Source organism: Ailuropoda melanoleuca, chromosome 1 (genome assembly GCF_002007445.2).
Source record: "Ailuropoda melanoleuca isolate Jingjing chromosome 1, ASM200744v2, whole genome shotgun sequence".
Classification (NCBI taxonomy): Eukaryota; Metazoa; Chordata; class Mammalia; order Carnivora; family Ursidae; genus Ailuropoda; species Ailuropoda melanoleuca.
In genome coordinates this window covers 193,182,811-193,200,060 of record NC_048218.1, presented here as the reverse complement: position 1 = coordinate 193,200,060, position 17,250 = coordinate 193,182,811, and the positions used below count along the sequence as shown (strand labels likewise).

Sequence of the window (17,250 nt, the reverse complement as noted above, 5' to 3'; positions counted from 1 at the left end):
TAGTTTGTACTCTTTGGAGTAAAATAAAAACTACTATGAACTCTGAGTTTTATGCAGAGATTTGTTTAATCTTGCCTTAGGCTTTGACTGTTTGTACCTGAGGGTAAAAAAGAAAAGTAAGGGAGAGCAAAATAAATTTTGGGTGAGAAGACACTGGCCAGAACAGTGTATAAATCCACATTCTCTTGCCCTAATTACAGACACAGTGATGAGAGCAAACAAAATTAAAAGAAAATTTGGCCACAGCACAGACATTCATATCAAATATTAGGTAAGATTAAATAGGATAAGTATGATATTGGGGTAGATCTTGGACTAAAATGGAGAGACTGTTTAAAAAACTTTTTTCTAAACTTTTTAAATAAAAGAAGCTCTGACTTTTGGCCACTCGACAAAAGTATTCTTTATTTTTGTGTTTTTTCACAGAGTACATTTTATTTATATTATTATAATTCAGGCACACACCATGCTTCTTTTGACCTCTATGCTTTACTTTTCTTCAGGATACACCCTTCACCTGGAATGCCCTTGCAGTGTTCTCCCACTTGCTACAAATCCTTCTTTTTCAAGGTTGATTTGCATCACTGTGCTTCAGTTTTCTCATCTGCAAAATGATGGGGCTTGAGTACATCTCTAAGACCTCTGATCTTTTCCAGTTCTGAAATTCTTGGAGTCTAGTGGTGCTATACATTTCTTGTAGCCATACTCAGCCCATTGCAATTTCCTCTGAAGATGACACACTCTTGAATTGTTGAGTACTCGGGGGTCATCCTGAGTTCTTCCAGGTCCTGGTCAAAAGAGCATTAGCGTGGAGTTAAACAGACCCCGGTTTAAGTCTCAGATTAGACATTTACTATCTGTAGCTTTGGACAAATCACGTCTTTATATTTGCTAAGAAGATGAGGTAAGGTATCTAAAGCGTGTAGCCCATTGTAGATTTTTAATACAAAGCAACTGTTACGATAAGGTCCCTTCACATCCAGTATTTGGAGACTCTCTGGAGGTGCTGTGTAGTTAGTGTAGTGGCCAGAGCACTTGCTTTGGAACCTGGTGGCCTGGGTTTAGTCCTAGCTTTGCCTTTCACTAGGCTCTGTGGCCCTGGACAAGTCACTTTTCATTGTGTTTTCTTGTTCAGTATGTCTAGATACTGTAACCTGCTTGTATTACTTATGTATCAAGCACTACTTGTGAGAAATTTGACATAAGGTATATAAGCATTTAGTGTTTTGGCAGTGTTTAGTACTTGTATGAGTAGTAGCTATTATTAGAGTTGTTCAAGGGAATGGATCTATAAACTTACATTGAACTTAAAATAATTAAATAAAAATCAGAGTATATTGTGCTCCCACAGGCATACCTAAAGATGTGGACTGGAAAAAAAAAAAGACGTGGACTGAGAAGTAGGAGTCCTTTGTTCTGCCACTGATCACCCTGTGATTTTCTTTATGCATTTTGTATATTTTTTCGGCGGATCTTTGTATTTTTCTTAGCTTAAAACAATCTTCTCGTTTCCTCTGAGGCATGGGGAAGGATAAGCAACAATCTTGGTATCATAAGTGAGCCACGTTTTTTGGCTCAGTTGATTAAACCTTGGTGCCACTGAGGCCCAAATGTCAGTGTTGAACTGCAGATAGGTTCGTTCAGCTTAGCTGAAGAAAACATTCCAGATTTCCGAATTGTCTAATATTTATGTCACCACTCATAAGAAATAAGAGTGGAACAATGATTCACAGACTCAGTCACTGCTGGAAAACCAATTCTGCGTTCCACTGATAAGGATAGTAATTTCATCTTCATTTATCTTAATATAGGAAGAATAACATTTAATAAGTAACATAAGGCTTTCGGTAACAGGCTGTGTTTGTTAATAGATAATGTTTTCCCAGATTTTTCTTGCTGAAAATGTCCTCGACAGCTAGCAATCAAAGGACCTACTTACAATTTTAAGTTTAATGTTTATTCTCACCTGCGAGGTGTTATTTTCATGGTATTTATAGCGTTTTATTTCCTTTATCCTTAGCAATTGATAGCTTTCCCTGCACTTGCATAAAATCACCTATATTCTTACAACTGATTCCAGCTTCAAATCTGAAACAACTCATGGGTTGGATGGGAGGCCACCCTCTTGCCTTGTCTTCCTCTCCAAGTCTAAAGTAATTTCTAGGGATAGAAAGACCAGGCATTTTCATTACTCATATTACATGTGCTTAATAGGATTTTTCTGAGCACCTGCTGTGCCTGTTTGGAAGGTATGCTTACCACTCAGTCTTTCACTGGTTTATCTGAAACATCAAAGTTGTGAGTGAACTCTTCCAGAGCAAATGTCAACTTCAATGAGTATCATTTTCAAAGTAATATTTATCGTGCTTTCCAGGCATAAATGAATCTCCGCAACTGGCCTTGAAGCTGCAAGCTGAGATTCATAGGAGCCATACATGTGGTAGTGCGGGTACTCACATGGAACACAACTCATGCTTTGGGGAAGTGTTGGCAGTTGGGAGTCCCTAAATGAAAAGATTATTTAATGTGAGATGTTGAGGATTCTGGAGAGTGTATATTAACAGAGGCAACAAATCTGGTCAGTCATTGGGAGTGTTGAGGGATGTTGTTGAGGTAATTTAGCTAGCTGGTGGATGATTGGTCCCTTTCCAGTTCTGATTCTATGGCTCTCTTGGGCAAAGTACCGTGTTAAGCTTTCTAGGACTTTTCTTTTTAAAGGTTCCTAAGATTTTATACAGACAGTAGAAGTTCATTTCCATTAATGACAAATGCAAAGAGATATAAGTGGCAAATTATAAACATAAGCTAAAAGTTACTATATAAATCTGTGTATCTTGCCCTTTCCCCACCATGCCCTTAAGTAAGTATTTAGTTTAGGAGTAATATCTTCCAAATAATAACGGCAGTTTTTGGAGCCTATGTCTCAAAATGGTAGTGAAAAAAGCAAACCAGTACACTTACAGAAGATGACTTATGCTACATGGAAGGAAGACCAAGTGAGAAAAATGGGTCTGAGCCCTTTAGTCAGTTGAAGACATATCTGGAAGAGATGAGAAAAATATTACGAAGGTGAGGGTATGATTTGTTTCTGTTTCATGTGGTGGTTGCAAACCTTACCTCTTAGAGAAGGGCAATTTAGAAGGAGTTCCCCTTCTCCTTTTACTCTGTTCTTTGGAAGTGTGAATACTTTATCTCTTTGTCCATCTTACACAGCCTGTTTCTGAGAATCCTGGATTCTAGATTGGTGGGTGGTGTATTTGTGCTCATTTTAGNGTGCTTATTTTAGATAAGACCAGCCACAGCGGTGGGAAGACTTGAGTGCAAAGACTAAAGAACATGACACACATCTTTTCCTCCTCTGTGGAGCACATGTTGGTGTGGTGAGTGGTACAGCCTAGAACTTAGTAAGCCCCATTTACTTAAATTTCTCCTTAGCAGCAGAAGAGAATAGGGCAGATAATCAAAGTCAGTGGACTGAATTCTGCGATGTTGGCAGGCCCTGGCCCTCTTCTTTTGGTAATCCCTTAGAGTAGAACAGTGTTTCTTTTAGTTTGTAGATTATTATAAACCTGTAAGGTATGGACTCTGCCCAGAACAGTGTAATAAGCAGACCATTTTGCTCAGAGCCGAGGAATTAATCCATAGATCCCTGAGTCCATGGACCTCAGGGCATAATTCCAGCGTGTGTGTATGTGTGTGTGTGTGTGTGTGTGTGTGTGTGAGAGAGAGAGAGAGAGAGAGAGATAGAGATTGAGAGAGTGAGATTTCATCATTCTTTGCTGCAAAAACTTTTTGCACATGGTATTTGCCTTGGTGGGGAGTGCAGAGAGGTCTAGAAACCAGGTATAGTAGTCATTAGATCTTTCAATAGGACAAAAGCTTTTCCAACAGAAGTACCCTGTTTAAGGAAATACGTTTCCTNAAGTACCGTTTAAGGAAATACGTTTCCTAAAGAAACTGCTTCTCTTAACAGAGGGCTGCTTATCCAGCCCTTGCAAAAGCTTCTGTTCTACCTCTGACCCTTTTGTGGGTCAATTCACATCACGAAGAAAAGTTGTTCTAAAGCTACAGCTCGCGTCTATAACCCTGACCAGCATCTCTAAATCTTGTCAGCTGCTTCATGAGTACCCCAGTTCACAGAGGAGATCAGGTGAGTGTGCTGGTCTGAACTTACCTCTGCAACTGGAAGGTCAGCTCAGCTGGTATTAACTGGAGATACAGAGGATAACACAGCATGGCAATTGCCTTGTATCACCATGGTTGAGAAGGTACTGGGGATAGGGTGACTCATGCTTGGAGTAAGCAGAGTTGCTACTGTAGGCTGCCATGGATGTGCCTTTGGAAGGGCCTGAGGGTCCACTTACGAAGATTGTAAGGACAAAAGAGGGAGCTTGACTCTTAACACAACCCTACAGTATGTTTATTTACCAACTCAAAAGGTGAGTTGTACTCCTTTGAATGACATGCTTATACATTTACTGAAATACAATCAAAGACCATATTGGAAAGTGTCTTGAGTTGATATTACAATTTGACATTAATTAGCAAGTTTTGAAGCATTAGGTAAGCCACAAAAATAAAAAGAAACAATTAGTGATGAGGCTGAAAAAGACACTGCACTTTACCCAAAGAGCATGCATAGATTGGGATAAATGAGCACTTCATATTGTCCTACGGGGACTTAGGTAGCTGCTTCTGGCAATAGCTGTAGCCCTGGTCTTCACGCACTGTGTAGCGAAGGAGCTCAGCACAAGCTCTGGTCAGTTGGTGGATGGGCTGAGATGAACTGACCAGTCCAAGTCCCCGTGACTGGAGCTGTATTGGTAATAACTTCACCAAGTGTTTGTGTAGCACGTTATAGTTTATGATGCACTTGTAATCCTCCCTATAACTCGGGCTTAGGTGTTCTTCAGTTTCGGATGAGGAACATGAGGCTGATGGAGATGACTTCCTTAGGATTGTATAGCTGGGAGGTGGCCAGTGCGTTTTCCTCTGTTCGGGTCGGCCTTTAGTTTTACTCTTAAAAAATGATACTTTGGAGGCTGCTTTAGTCACTGGAAGGACTTTTGTAGTATTCATTTTGAAAGTAGCAATAGGTAATGGCAATAAATGAATTTTGATGAGAAGGGGATGAAATGGTATTCAGAAGAAGGGGTAGCCTGTCTCCAGTATAGGTGAAGGCTTATAGCTAACGCTTGATTTTTAGCAAATACCTTCGCTTTCTGATTGGGTAGAATATATATTTAATGTGTTGTAATTCTTTGACTTTGGCCTGAACTATAGAAATGTAAATTAAAATCTGAAATTATATATATATGTATATATATATATATATGTTATCTTCAAATTAACTTTATATACATTAGCCTTAAATTATATTAAATATGTAACATGCAATATGTTGTATATAATAGTATATAACACATGGTATATATGGTAGTATATGATATGTAGTATATAATATATGTAGTGTATTATAATACTATATTATTATTTTTTAAATTTTCACAGTTCATTACTACTAACTAGCTATAACATCAGGCAAGTCACTTAACTTCTCTGTACCTTAGTTTCATCTTTAAAACAGAGATTAGAATAGATAATTGCTAAGGTTCCTTCCAGTTTTCATGGGGTAGGATTCTGTGCTTCTGGAGGACTATCTCATTAGTACGCTGAATTTTCTGTATATCAAGAAAACTGCTAAGAATTAAAATAGCATGGGGTGCCTGGGTGGCTCAGTTGTTAAGCATCTGCCTTCAGCTCAGGGCAAGATCCCGGGGTCCTGGGATCGAGTTCCGNTGCTTCTGGAGGACTATCTCATTAGTACGCTGAATTTTCTGTATATCAAGAAAACTGCTAAGAATTAAAATAGCATGGGGTGCCTGGGTGGCTCAGTTGTTAAGCGTCTGCCTTCAGCTCAGGGCAAGATCCCGGGGTCCTGGGATCGAGTTCATCGGGCTCCTCCACTGGGAGCCTGCCTTCCTCTCCCACTCCCCCTGCTTGTGTTCCCTCTCTCGCTGGCTGTCTCTCTCTGTCAAATAAATAAATAAAATCTTAAAAAAAAAAGAATTAAAATAGCACAGCTTAACTAATCTCCTATCAGAAAAAACAAAGACCACGTTAAAGCTCAACTTCCCAACCTTTACAAGACCCATTCTCTCTTTAGGCAGACCAATGACAAGCCCATGACATAGCACCAAATATCTTAATTACATAAGTTATATTAAATTATACTGTAAACCTATTAAAATATATTAAGTCTATGCCACAGTTTTCCTGCATAGAGTACTATTTTAAAATAGCCTGTAAATACATATAATATGTAGTATATTACATCATGTATTGAATGAGCTTTATATACATTATGTATCAATTAAAATAACTTTACAATTTTAAAACTTAGTAAGGTTCCTTTTATCTCTTTAAGGGCAAGTGAATTTATTTTATCACGTTTAACAGAGAAAGCATTGGACTAGAGATTTGGGGTTACTGCTTATCCTGATGCTACCAGAAACTGGATTGTACTCAAGACTTTTTTCCTCAGCTGTAAATTGAGAGGATTGTGCTCNTAAAACTTAGTAAGGTTCCTTTTATCTCTTTAAGGGCAAGTGAATTTATTTTATCACGTTTAACAGAGAAAGCATTGGACTAGAGATTTGGGGTTACTGCTTATCCTGATGCTACCAGAAACTGGATTGTACTCAAGACTTTTTTCTCCTCAGCTGTAAATTGAGAGGATTGTGCTCAATCTTAAAGGGTCTTTTCCTGAGATGTATCTCAGCTTTGCAGATGAGTTTCAGCAGCAATGTCAGTGGCTGTCAGTTGTTAGAAAAGAATCAACTGGCCCTGACATCTTCAAATAGAAAGTCCCTTGACATTGTCCTTTCTAACTTCCATTTCTTTTCCAAGAGGAATCTTGGGATTTCCCCCCAAAGACCCCAGCTTTTGAGCTGTAGTCTTTCTATTAACCGTCTTTCCTGCATTCTGGTTTGGGTCCTGAGATGTAAGTAACTGCTCAGGTACAAACTGTTTTATTCATTTATGTATCACAAGGGCATTAATTAGTGCTTGGCCTAGTAAATATTTAGTGAATGATTAATATACCGGAGCTCACAGTTTTGTGGAAAGGCAAACACTTGTTCTGTCGTGGAGTGCCATGTTGGGAGATTTGTGCAAGATACGGTGGGGCACAAATAAGGGTAGCTTTGGGTAGGTAGAGTTGGTATGGGGTGGGAACTGATTTGGTCAGACAAGGCTTTAGGATGTTTGAACTGGATTTTGAAAGGTGATTCCCTCCCATGGGGCCAGGGGAGAAGGCAGTGTAGCCGTGTGTAAAGACAAAGAGACGGCATCCGATAAGTAGTCGGTATGGGTAGAGAACAATGTATGAAATATTAAAGCAAAGACTATGGAGGTTGAGGTTGGATAGTTAGGCCATGACCAAATGATGAGGAAGTCTTGAGTGCTGTGCAGAAGAATTTGGACTTCTCTGTCAACAGAAGGTGTGAAGGATTTTGAAGCAGGGAGTTACCATAATCAGATTTGCATTTTAGGAGGGTTATTGAGGGTGCCATGAATTAGGGCAAGGGAAACGTGACGGGAGAAGAAATGTTGTGTTCATTAAATGTTTAAGGGTTGAGGCATTCACAGCAAAGAGAATGAGGGAGAACGAAAGAGTTGAAGTCCTATGTCCTGATTGAGAAAGCTGGGTGGAGGTGGTGTCATTTATGAGATAAGGAAAACAAGAAGAGATTTTGGCAAACGTGAATTTAGTTTCGGACATGTTGGGTTTGAGGTGCTTGTGGTCTGTCCAGANCTGGGTGGAGGTGGTGTCATTTATGAGATAAGGAAAACAAGAAGAGATTTTGGCAAACGTGAATTTAGTTTCAGACATGTTGGGTTTGAGGTGCTTGTGGTCTGTCCAGAGAGGTGTCCTTCAGGCAATTCAGTGTATAGGTCTAACTTTTGGGACACAGGTCTTGGGCTGGAGATAAAGAATTTAGAATGCATTCATTTATCAGCCACAGTTAAAAGTCAAGGGAATGGATGAGATGACCAATGAGAGCACTTAGAGTGAGAAGAGAATAAAGGCAAAGAAGTGAATGTGGGGCCCTTTGGCATTTAAGGGTAGGCAGGGAAGGGGAAGCCTGCAACAAGATAGAAGATGTGGCCAGAGTCCTAGGGCAGTCAGGGTAATGGGAGGTCGGAAGAGGCAACGGAGGGGTTTCCAGAAGAGGACAGTGACCAAAGGTGTTAAATGCTAAAGGGAAGCCATGTAACTTAGGTGTTTTATAAATAAATACAAAAGGTATTTATTTATTTATATAAATATAAAAGGTTATTTGCTTGGTCATTGGTGACTTTTACAAGAACACCACTGTATTGGGTTTAAGCTAGATGGTGGTGAGACAAGAAGTGGAAGTGGAAAGAGGAGTTACCCAGTTACATGGCCCAGAAACCTAGATGTCCTGATGACCTCTGCTTCTCTTCCACATCTAGTCAGACACTGAGTCTGGCAGTAAAGCAGGGTACCTGAATGGGACCTTGAGACTCTGACTTTCTGGCTTGGAATTCTGGCTCCAGTACTGATAAAATGTAAAATGCAGAGCAGGTGGTTTAAGCTTCTCACCTATACAGTGGTGATAGTAAAAGCGTCTATTTCCTATGGTTGTTAAGGATTAAATGACTAAAGTGTTTTGTTTAGTGTAATGCCTGGCACATAATAAGCAATCAGTGAAAGTTAGCTATTTTGAATTCTAAATATCTTTTGAATGTGTTCCCTTTGGATTACCGTAATAGTTTTTTTTTTAAACAGCTTTATTATATAATTTACGTATTATCAAATTCACCTGTTTCTGTGTACAACACTTTTTAATAAATTTACTGAATCGTGCAGCCATCAGCACAACCCAGTTTCATAACATTTCCATCAAACCAGTAAGATCTGTCATGCCTATTTATTGTTAATCCCCATTCCTACTCTAGCCTTAGGCATCTACCTCTCTACTTTCTTTCTGTGCAGAGTTGCCTTTTCTGGGCATTTCATATAAATGGAATTATATAGTTTGTGGCCTTTTGTGTCTGGCTTTCTTCCCTTTATTGTTGTTTAGGTCTATCCATATTGTAGTGTATATCAGAACTTCACTTCTTTTTATGGCTGAATTGTATTCTGTTGTATGGATACATAATGTTTTGTTTATCCATTCACCAGTAGATGGACATTTGCTTAGTTTCACTCCTGCTATATTATGAATAATGCTGCTGTGAACATTCCTGCACAAATCTCCGTGTAGGCATATGTTTAATAGCTTCTTAATTGGTCCTTTAGCTTCCTTCAGGGGTCCTCCTGCTTCTGTTCTTGTCCCCCTCCAATCTGTTCTCTACACTGTAGCTAGAGTGATCTTTCTAAAATACTAGTCTGATCTTGTCACTACCCTGCTTAAAATCCTTCAGAAGTGCCTGGTGTTGCCCTCAGAATCATTTCAAACTGTTTCACTTGAAGGGTCTACTAGGAGTCTTCAGAATCTAAAATTTTATTTCCCCTTCCATCTTCTCTCACTGTTTCCTTTTCCCGCTCCCCAGCTTCCCGCTTGAGCCATTTTTCCATTCATTCATATTGTTTCAATCATTTATTTAGCCATTCATCCAATTAACCAGGCTTATTGAGACTCTGGGGACATAATAAGACAGCCAAATGCTAGCTTTCATGGAACTTCCTTTTGAGTGTAGAAGGCAGACACACAAGAATGCCTCATTTAGTGGTAAGTGCAATAAAGAAGATAAAAAGAATGGTATGATACTAACTCAGAGCATGAGGACTCTCAGAGCCTCTGCCCATTGCCAACTGCCTACTTGTTATCTGTGCTTCGTGTCTGATGGTGGCAAGCCCTGTTTCTCATCTATACCGCCATGTGTTTCCCTCTTCTTGGACTACTGTTACGCTATGTCTTCTCTTCCTGACATCTGTTTATCTTTTCCAACCCCAGCCTCATGCCCAAAGCCTGGCTAGATGTCCTGTCCGTTAATGCTTTCTGTATACTTCCATCCCAGGCCAGCTGACTTAAGTGGTGCCCTTCTCATTACATTTCACTGCCTGGTGATTGTTTCTTCTACAGTACTTTAAGCAGCTTGATGACTGTCGAATATCCCAAGTCTAGCCTAGTTCCTGGCATGGATTTGGTGCATCATAAAATCTGTTGAAAGAGCAATTGTTTATGATTAGCTTGAACAGGAGGCAGGGAAGGATACCGTTTCCTTTGGGACTGCAAGGAAGGAAGGCGCTAAGACCTGTTGCTTGCAAAATTAATTTGTAGGATTAGGGCAGGAAAGTCGAAGGAGTTTGCTTGGCTTACATTTTCTCAGAGATTACAATTTAGCGCACTGTGCAAAACAAGGAGAGGAGTTATTTATAATGAGCAATTAGAAGTGCATTAGAAGAAATAAGGGGGTAGTGCTGTGGGATGCATCTCGAAATCTTGAAACTGTTCTTCCGCCTAGCTTTATAGCTACTAGATTTCTGTAGGCCGTTTGTTATACATCTTGATGTGGATGGCTACATTACTTGGATGCTATGGTACTATTTTCTTTCTTGTTCTTTTATAATTGATTTTATTTTGATGTTGCCTTTCAGCTTTCGGAAAATGTGATTGATCGTATGAAGGAAACTTCCCCATCTGGTTCGAGGTCTCAGCGGCATTCTGGTGAGTATGGTGCCTCAGGTATTTCAAAATTTTAATTTTAGAATTTTTAGTAGGAAAATTATAAGTGATAAAAGTTTGGTAGTCAAGTTCTTTTGCACTTCTTTCTGTCTATTGTTATTTGGGTGTTTGGCTTTTTATACGGAATATTAGAAATCAGTACCGGGGTTTCTTTTAAAACATTTTGCACAGAAAAGAGAATGAGTCGACTTCCAATCAGTCTTGGGAGAATTTTTTTTCTGATCCAGCTTCTGAACCCTCTATTAAGCTTTGGTAGGTTACTCCATATCTTTTGTGTGAAATGGATTACCTATAGGAATATTAGAGATTAGGAGCAAATATTTATAATAAAATATTGAACTTACTGTGAACTACCGCCAATGCTTTTATTTTCTAATAGATTTCTTCTAAGTTTATAAACAGTTTATTTCTTCCCAGTCTTAATTATTGATGAAAATAAGATGTTAAATGACATTTACAGAGAATTATTAAGCCTCATTTTATTTGTGGATACCATGGGATAAGAGACTAGCTCCGTTTTCTTTGCTCTCCCCTCCTCCATCCATTTATTCATCCAACAAATATTTATTGAGCACCTGCTATGCGGCTGGTACTGTTCTTGTTGCTGCCCAGTTTGATGGATGGACGTGCTGCTTATTGGAGAAATGGTAATGAGAAAATAATCGAGATGATTAATCTTGGACTAAGTAGTTTCTGTATTTATTAGAAAGGGTATTGTGTGGTAAATCTGCCTCCAGACTGAAATACATTGAGAAAAATGGGATGCTGCCCAAGTGCCATTCACTTGGGGACCGTTGTGACCTTACTAATCATTACTTGTAACCATGAATTGAGCTTCTGATGTGTTTAAAGCAGAGGGTAAGAGATGAATAAGAAATAGTTGAGGGGCGCCTGGGTGGCACAGCGGTTGGGCGTCTGCCTTCGCCTCGGGGCGTGATCCTGGCGTTATGGGATCGAGCCCCATGTCAGGCTCCTTCGCTGGGAGCCTGCTTCTTCCTCTCCCACTCCCTCTATTTGTGTTCCCTCTCTCGCTGGCTGTCTCTGTCAAATAAATAAGATCTTTAAAAAAAAAAAAAAAGAAATAGTTGAGTAAGAATAAGAATAAGAATCTCAAGCAGGCTCCACACCCAGCATGGACCCTGACAGGGGCTTGATCTCATGACCTTGAGATCGTGACCTGAGCCGAAATCAAGAGTCAGACACTTAACCAACTAAGCCACCCGGGCACCCCCATTATACACTTTAAAAGTAGCTACTCATGATTATTCTGGAATACTATAAATTTAATTAAGGTACCATTTATTAAATGTCCACTATTGTGCAAATTATTAAGGTCTGTGTTTTGAGAGGACACAAAAACAGAAAAAAAAAATCTTTCAAAAAGTTTAGGGTTTTGGGGCAAAAACAACTAAGTATATAATAAGACTATAAGAAAGATAGAAGCATAAGAGAAACCTAGACGATATTGAAATTAAGTGTATCAGGTATTTTGGCTTTTTCTGCCTACTGTGTTGGGGATAGAGAGGATGATAATGATTGTGATGACAATGAAGAAATAATGAAGGAATAGTGATAACTAATACTTAAATAGTGTCATTTGTGTGCCTTGCACTCTGCTAAATCCTTTATATGTCTTATCTCATTTGATCCTTATAACCCTGTGAGGAAGGGACTGTTATTAGCCCATTTTACATAGAAGGAAACTGAAACTTGACATGATTAATTTTCTTGCCCAAAGTCACAAAGCTGGTAAGCAATGGAGGCGACAGTAGAATTCAAGCCTGTTTGACTGTGAGCCACTCTGTTTTATTGTAATCTTCAGGACACCTTGCTAATTTTTGTGGAGGGAAAGTGACAGAATCTCCTTGGAGGGAAAGAGCTCCCTTTGAGTGACGTGCTGCTTGAGTTTAGGAAAGAACCTTCTATCCATAAACAATTGTTGCTTCTAGCTTTTCCCCACGTTGGTTCTCATTCAGTAATGTGTTGAAGGAGAGGTGTTTTCCTTCTCGGGTTGGTTTCTTGAACTGATACTTTGAGAGAATGGGTATGAGTGGAAAAGCTCTCTATGAATGCTCATGGTCTGGCCTACAGCGCATGACCTGACATTGTGGGGCGCCCTGGCTGTGCTGAGGGATCCATCCCTTCCCCTTTCTAGGTCTGACATGATTGATGGACGCTGGTCCATGACCAGCCTGGGCACTGAACTCTTCTTGGAATGCCACCTTTCGGCGTTTTGGTGGTCAGGCTAGAGCCAAACTCCAAATGGTAGCCCCTAGTCACATGTGGCTGTGAAGATTTAAATTAAAATTAATTAAAATAAAATAAAATTGACATTTTAGCTCCTCATTTGCACTCGTCACATTTCAGTGCTCAGTAACCACATGCAGCTAGTGGCTACCTTGTCGGACAGTGCAGATATAGGACACTTTGATCATTGCAGAAAGTTCTTACGCACAGGGCATGGCTTTGGAAGCTCCATCAGATGATTTTAATGATGTGAAGGGGGTCATGGAGCTCAGTGGTGCTGTGTGTTTGTGAATCTTATTGCCCACCTTTCCCACATCCCAGCTCCTCTACCAGGATTGTGGGTAAATGGACACTTCAGGGAATATGTCCCTGGGGTGTACTGTCTTCACCACAGTCAATAGAACAGCTTCCTGACCTGTGTGTTGTGCGTGTTTTGGAGGTGTTGATTCCCTGGACTCCCGAGTAGCTGGGGAACACCTGTACCCTCACGTTCCACACAAATACTTGCTTTTTCTGTCTGTACCATGATGTACATGATGCGGCCTTCTGAGTATAATTTTTCCCTAACCTATTCCATCCCAACTCAAGAAAAGAACCAGGATCTGACATGCTGTTTTGAAATGATCTTGCCCTTAGGTTAAGAATGCAATTAGACTATGATTGTGCAAATTAACAGAGATTTAGTCTTCTTAAAATTAAAAAAAATGTTTATAAAAGTAGAAAGCCTCAAAGTTTATGTTCTTTTCTGCATATGTCTCTTTTGGGGGTTTTAGTTAATACTCAGTAATAGATTTCTTAAGATTTATAATTTAGATGTGTTATGAAATAATTTTTCAAGTCTACAAAAATATATTGATAAAAATGTCACCAGCCTTTTCTACATTTTCCAGTGTCAAGTAAATTATATATTAAATGTGAGTTGAATTCTTAATATTCATTAAAATGCCTTCTTCCTCATAGGAGTCTAATTCGTAGCAGCCCTAGGCTATTCATATGTGTGAATATACGGCAATGTATTTGATGGACCGAGAGCCCTAGGATTTCTGTATATAGGAACTAAGTTTTATTATATATATAGTTTCAAAAATATGATTTATGCTATAAGAAAGTGAGTTCCTCTAAAGACTTGACTGAAACTTTTTTTGCCAAACCTTGAATCAGATCAATGAGTCGTTGCCGTAAGTATTTGCATGTAAAGCTGTTCAGGCAAAATAATATAATATGTGACACACGGCAGATTGTAATGCCACTTTAATAGATGAATGTGCTCTAAAGAACTTAACCGTGTCCTCGCTGCCTCAAATTCTTCACTATGTTAATGTGTTACCCCAACCATGTTGGTTTGCTTTTATACCAGGGTTTTTTTTTTACTCTGTCTTAAGGGCATACTATTGTACATAGTTATATACTGACCTTTTCATTAACAGCTTGCATCTTCTGATTTTAAAAACCAGTGTTGGATATTGATTTTCTTCATTTCCACCCCGATCCTTGAGTTTTTCTGGCTTATAGTGAGGTCAGACCTCTCATGTTTGACCCCACCTGATATTGAGGAAACTCTGTCCCCAAATCAATAGGGGAAAAACAGGCAGGAAATGGTATTAGGACACTATTTGTCGGTTTCCTAAGCCACTAGCAACCAGATGAATATGATGCATCTGGAAAAAAAGACAAATGAACTCACTTTTACTATTATCCTCACTGTGCAAGTTTTCTGTACGTTTCTTGTCATTGTGAAAAATAAGAAAGATTTGCCGATTTGTGTTAAGTACATCACTGAGATCACTAAGTTTTTGGCAGCCTTAACAAATTGCAGGAAACCAATTTAAGCTGGAAATAGCACAGCCCAAACTAAACAGCCAATTTAGGGAAACAGATTCATCTATATGTTCTATGTGTTTTTCTCCCAGAATCTGGCCCTCTTAGTTATTTTTTTAAACAGCTCTTTAAGGCCTATTTAGACATAACACAGTAGGGAGAGTTCACAGTAAACAAGTCGTGCTTGTTCCTTTGACTTGAGTTACCAGAACGGAATATCTAAGTTTCCAACTTTTAATATACGAAACTTTTTGATGTCAGTTTCTCAGCTCTGCACTTTTTGTGCCATAATAGATAATTTGTCTGACAGTTCCTAAAAGGAAGTTATGTGTACACTATTGACTTAAAGGTTTTAAATCAGATTCTCTAGTCAGTATATTCTGTTCTTAAAAATAAATCCACAGTCTACATTTAATGGATGGTTGAACTCATATTGTTAATTCCATCCATCGACAAATACTAGCATGGCAGCGATCTTCGGCTTTGAGGAATTGTTAGTTTGGTCAAAACCTATTTAACATTATCGTGTAGTAGATAAGTACTAGTTTAGTACCCTTCACCTGCTCAGTTAATGTCTTTGAGTTGGTGAATATGTAAGGGAGACAGAATATGTAAGCAGTGTAGAAAGTGTTTTAGGAACTCAGAAGAAGATCCAGAGCTCGGGCAGGCAGGTCAGCAGGGAAGGCGGGGGTGTTGGTGTTGAAGGTGTTCGATAGTGTCAGCACACAGACCTGAATAATTTAGATGAAGGGTACATGCAGGGGTCTCATGGGAAGGGAGGTTGGGGAGGTTGGGGAAGTTAAGGAGTTCCCTTTATTCTGTAGGGCCTAGTGGCTACTGAGCACTTCCATTTAACTTTAGGATGCAAGTATAGAAAGTTGCATTCGTTGCTACTTTTCAAATATACTCAGATATTAATAACGCTTTTATGGCTAAAAATGCAGTGCTGATTTTCTCATTGATATTTTTATATTTAACAAATCTAAATTGTAAGAATATATGTTTTCTACTAGAGTACTAAATAAAATCATTTTCGTTTTCATGAAAAGATAAGCAGCCCTGTAAGCATTTTTATTTGTCCTTAATTGGCCCTATGGCAAAAAAAGAAAAAATAAATAAAAAAACCCAAAAAACAAAGTTGCCCTCAGCTGCTTGAGGCAGTGTAGGGCGCAACAGATGATTTCTGAGCAGGGGAGGTGAAATAATGCAAATGGGTTTTTGGGTAAAATACAGGATGCGTTGGAAATCAGAGATAGGGAGGACCGCCAGGCGCGGTATAGACAGAAGAGGAAGAGGACTTAAGTGGATCTGGTGCCTGAGGTTATGGGACTGGTCAGTGGCAGTCCTGGACTCAACTTCAGTCCTTGCTCCCCCTGGTCTAGAGCATCTTCCTCTGTGTCCCTTGATTTGTCACTCTTGTGTTATATTTATTTATTTACTGATTTATTTTTTAAAGATTTATTTATTTGAGAGAGAGAGAGAAAGAAGCAGGAAGGAGCGGCAGAGGGAGAGGGGGAAGCAGAGTCCCCGCTGAGCAGGGAGCCCGATGCATGGGTTGACCCACGACCCTGAGAACATGACCTGAGCCGAAGGTAGACACTTAACTGACTAAGCCACCAGGGCGTCCCTGTTGTATTTATTTTTGAGAAACCAGCACAGATTTAAACCCACTTTATTTTAAAATTGAGAGCAAGGGTTCTGTCTTAAAAATGGAACAAAAAAGTCATTGATGGTATAGCTTACATTCCGTGGTATTTGGGGACGGTGAAAGGGGAGTCATGCAGAAAAGAAAAAGCTCCAGCAGCAGAGGAAGGGAACTAGAGAGAGATGCTTAGTAGGTTCTGAAATGTCAGTGCCTCACACCTTCCAGTAGTTTTCTATGACTTAGGACTTCCGCCCTTTGATTTCCGAGTTATCTGATTGACCACTGGCTGAGCTACTTTGTATGAAATCTTCCCTGCCCTGTGACTGGTGTAGCATAATTGCATTAGTGCTCCAAGGGGTCTGAAATCAAGTGGGCCAGAAATTCCTTACTTGTTCCTCAGTTACTAGAAAGAAGAAGCTGTTTTGTTAGGTGCATTGCCTACCGCAGATCAGAAATACAGTGATGCCCTGGGGTCACGGTATGCAGGAGCTGGAAGGAAGGAATGTCAGTGACCACAGGGGAAAAAAGAGAAAAGCTATGTTAAAGAAGCACTCCACTTTTTGCTGCCATAGATTTTGACACTAAAGTGAATCGTGGGACCGTGGGNGTTATTGGGCCTAACAATCAAGTAAATCATGGCTATCACCAGCAATACATCATAAACCACAAAGAGAAAACAACTGTGAAGTATAAACTTTATAATCATGCTTCAGGAGTTATAAAATATCAGACATTGTTTATATAAGCAGCCCTAATGGATTAATAAAATACAGGACATACAATACATAAAAATACTATCTTTGATTTCAATTTAATATGCCA

The 17,250-nt window shown here is 39.4% G+C and overlaps 1 protein-coding gene across 2 annotated transcripts in view; it reads left to right on the top strand.

The window, feature by feature from the left end:
* Positions 1-17,250, top strand: part of CHCHD3 (coiled-coil-helix-coiled-coil-helix domain containing 3) — a 137,457-nt gene that overhangs the window by 4,099 nt on the left and 116,108 nt on the right. For both annotated transcript variants that reach the window (XM_034672309.1, XM_034672312.1), the window contains exon 2: positions 10,631-10,700. In XM_034672309.1, coding sequence (XP_034528200.1) covers positions 10,631-10,700 — 70 coding nt within the window. The remainder of the gene's footprint in view (positions 1-10,630; positions 10,701-17,250) is intronic.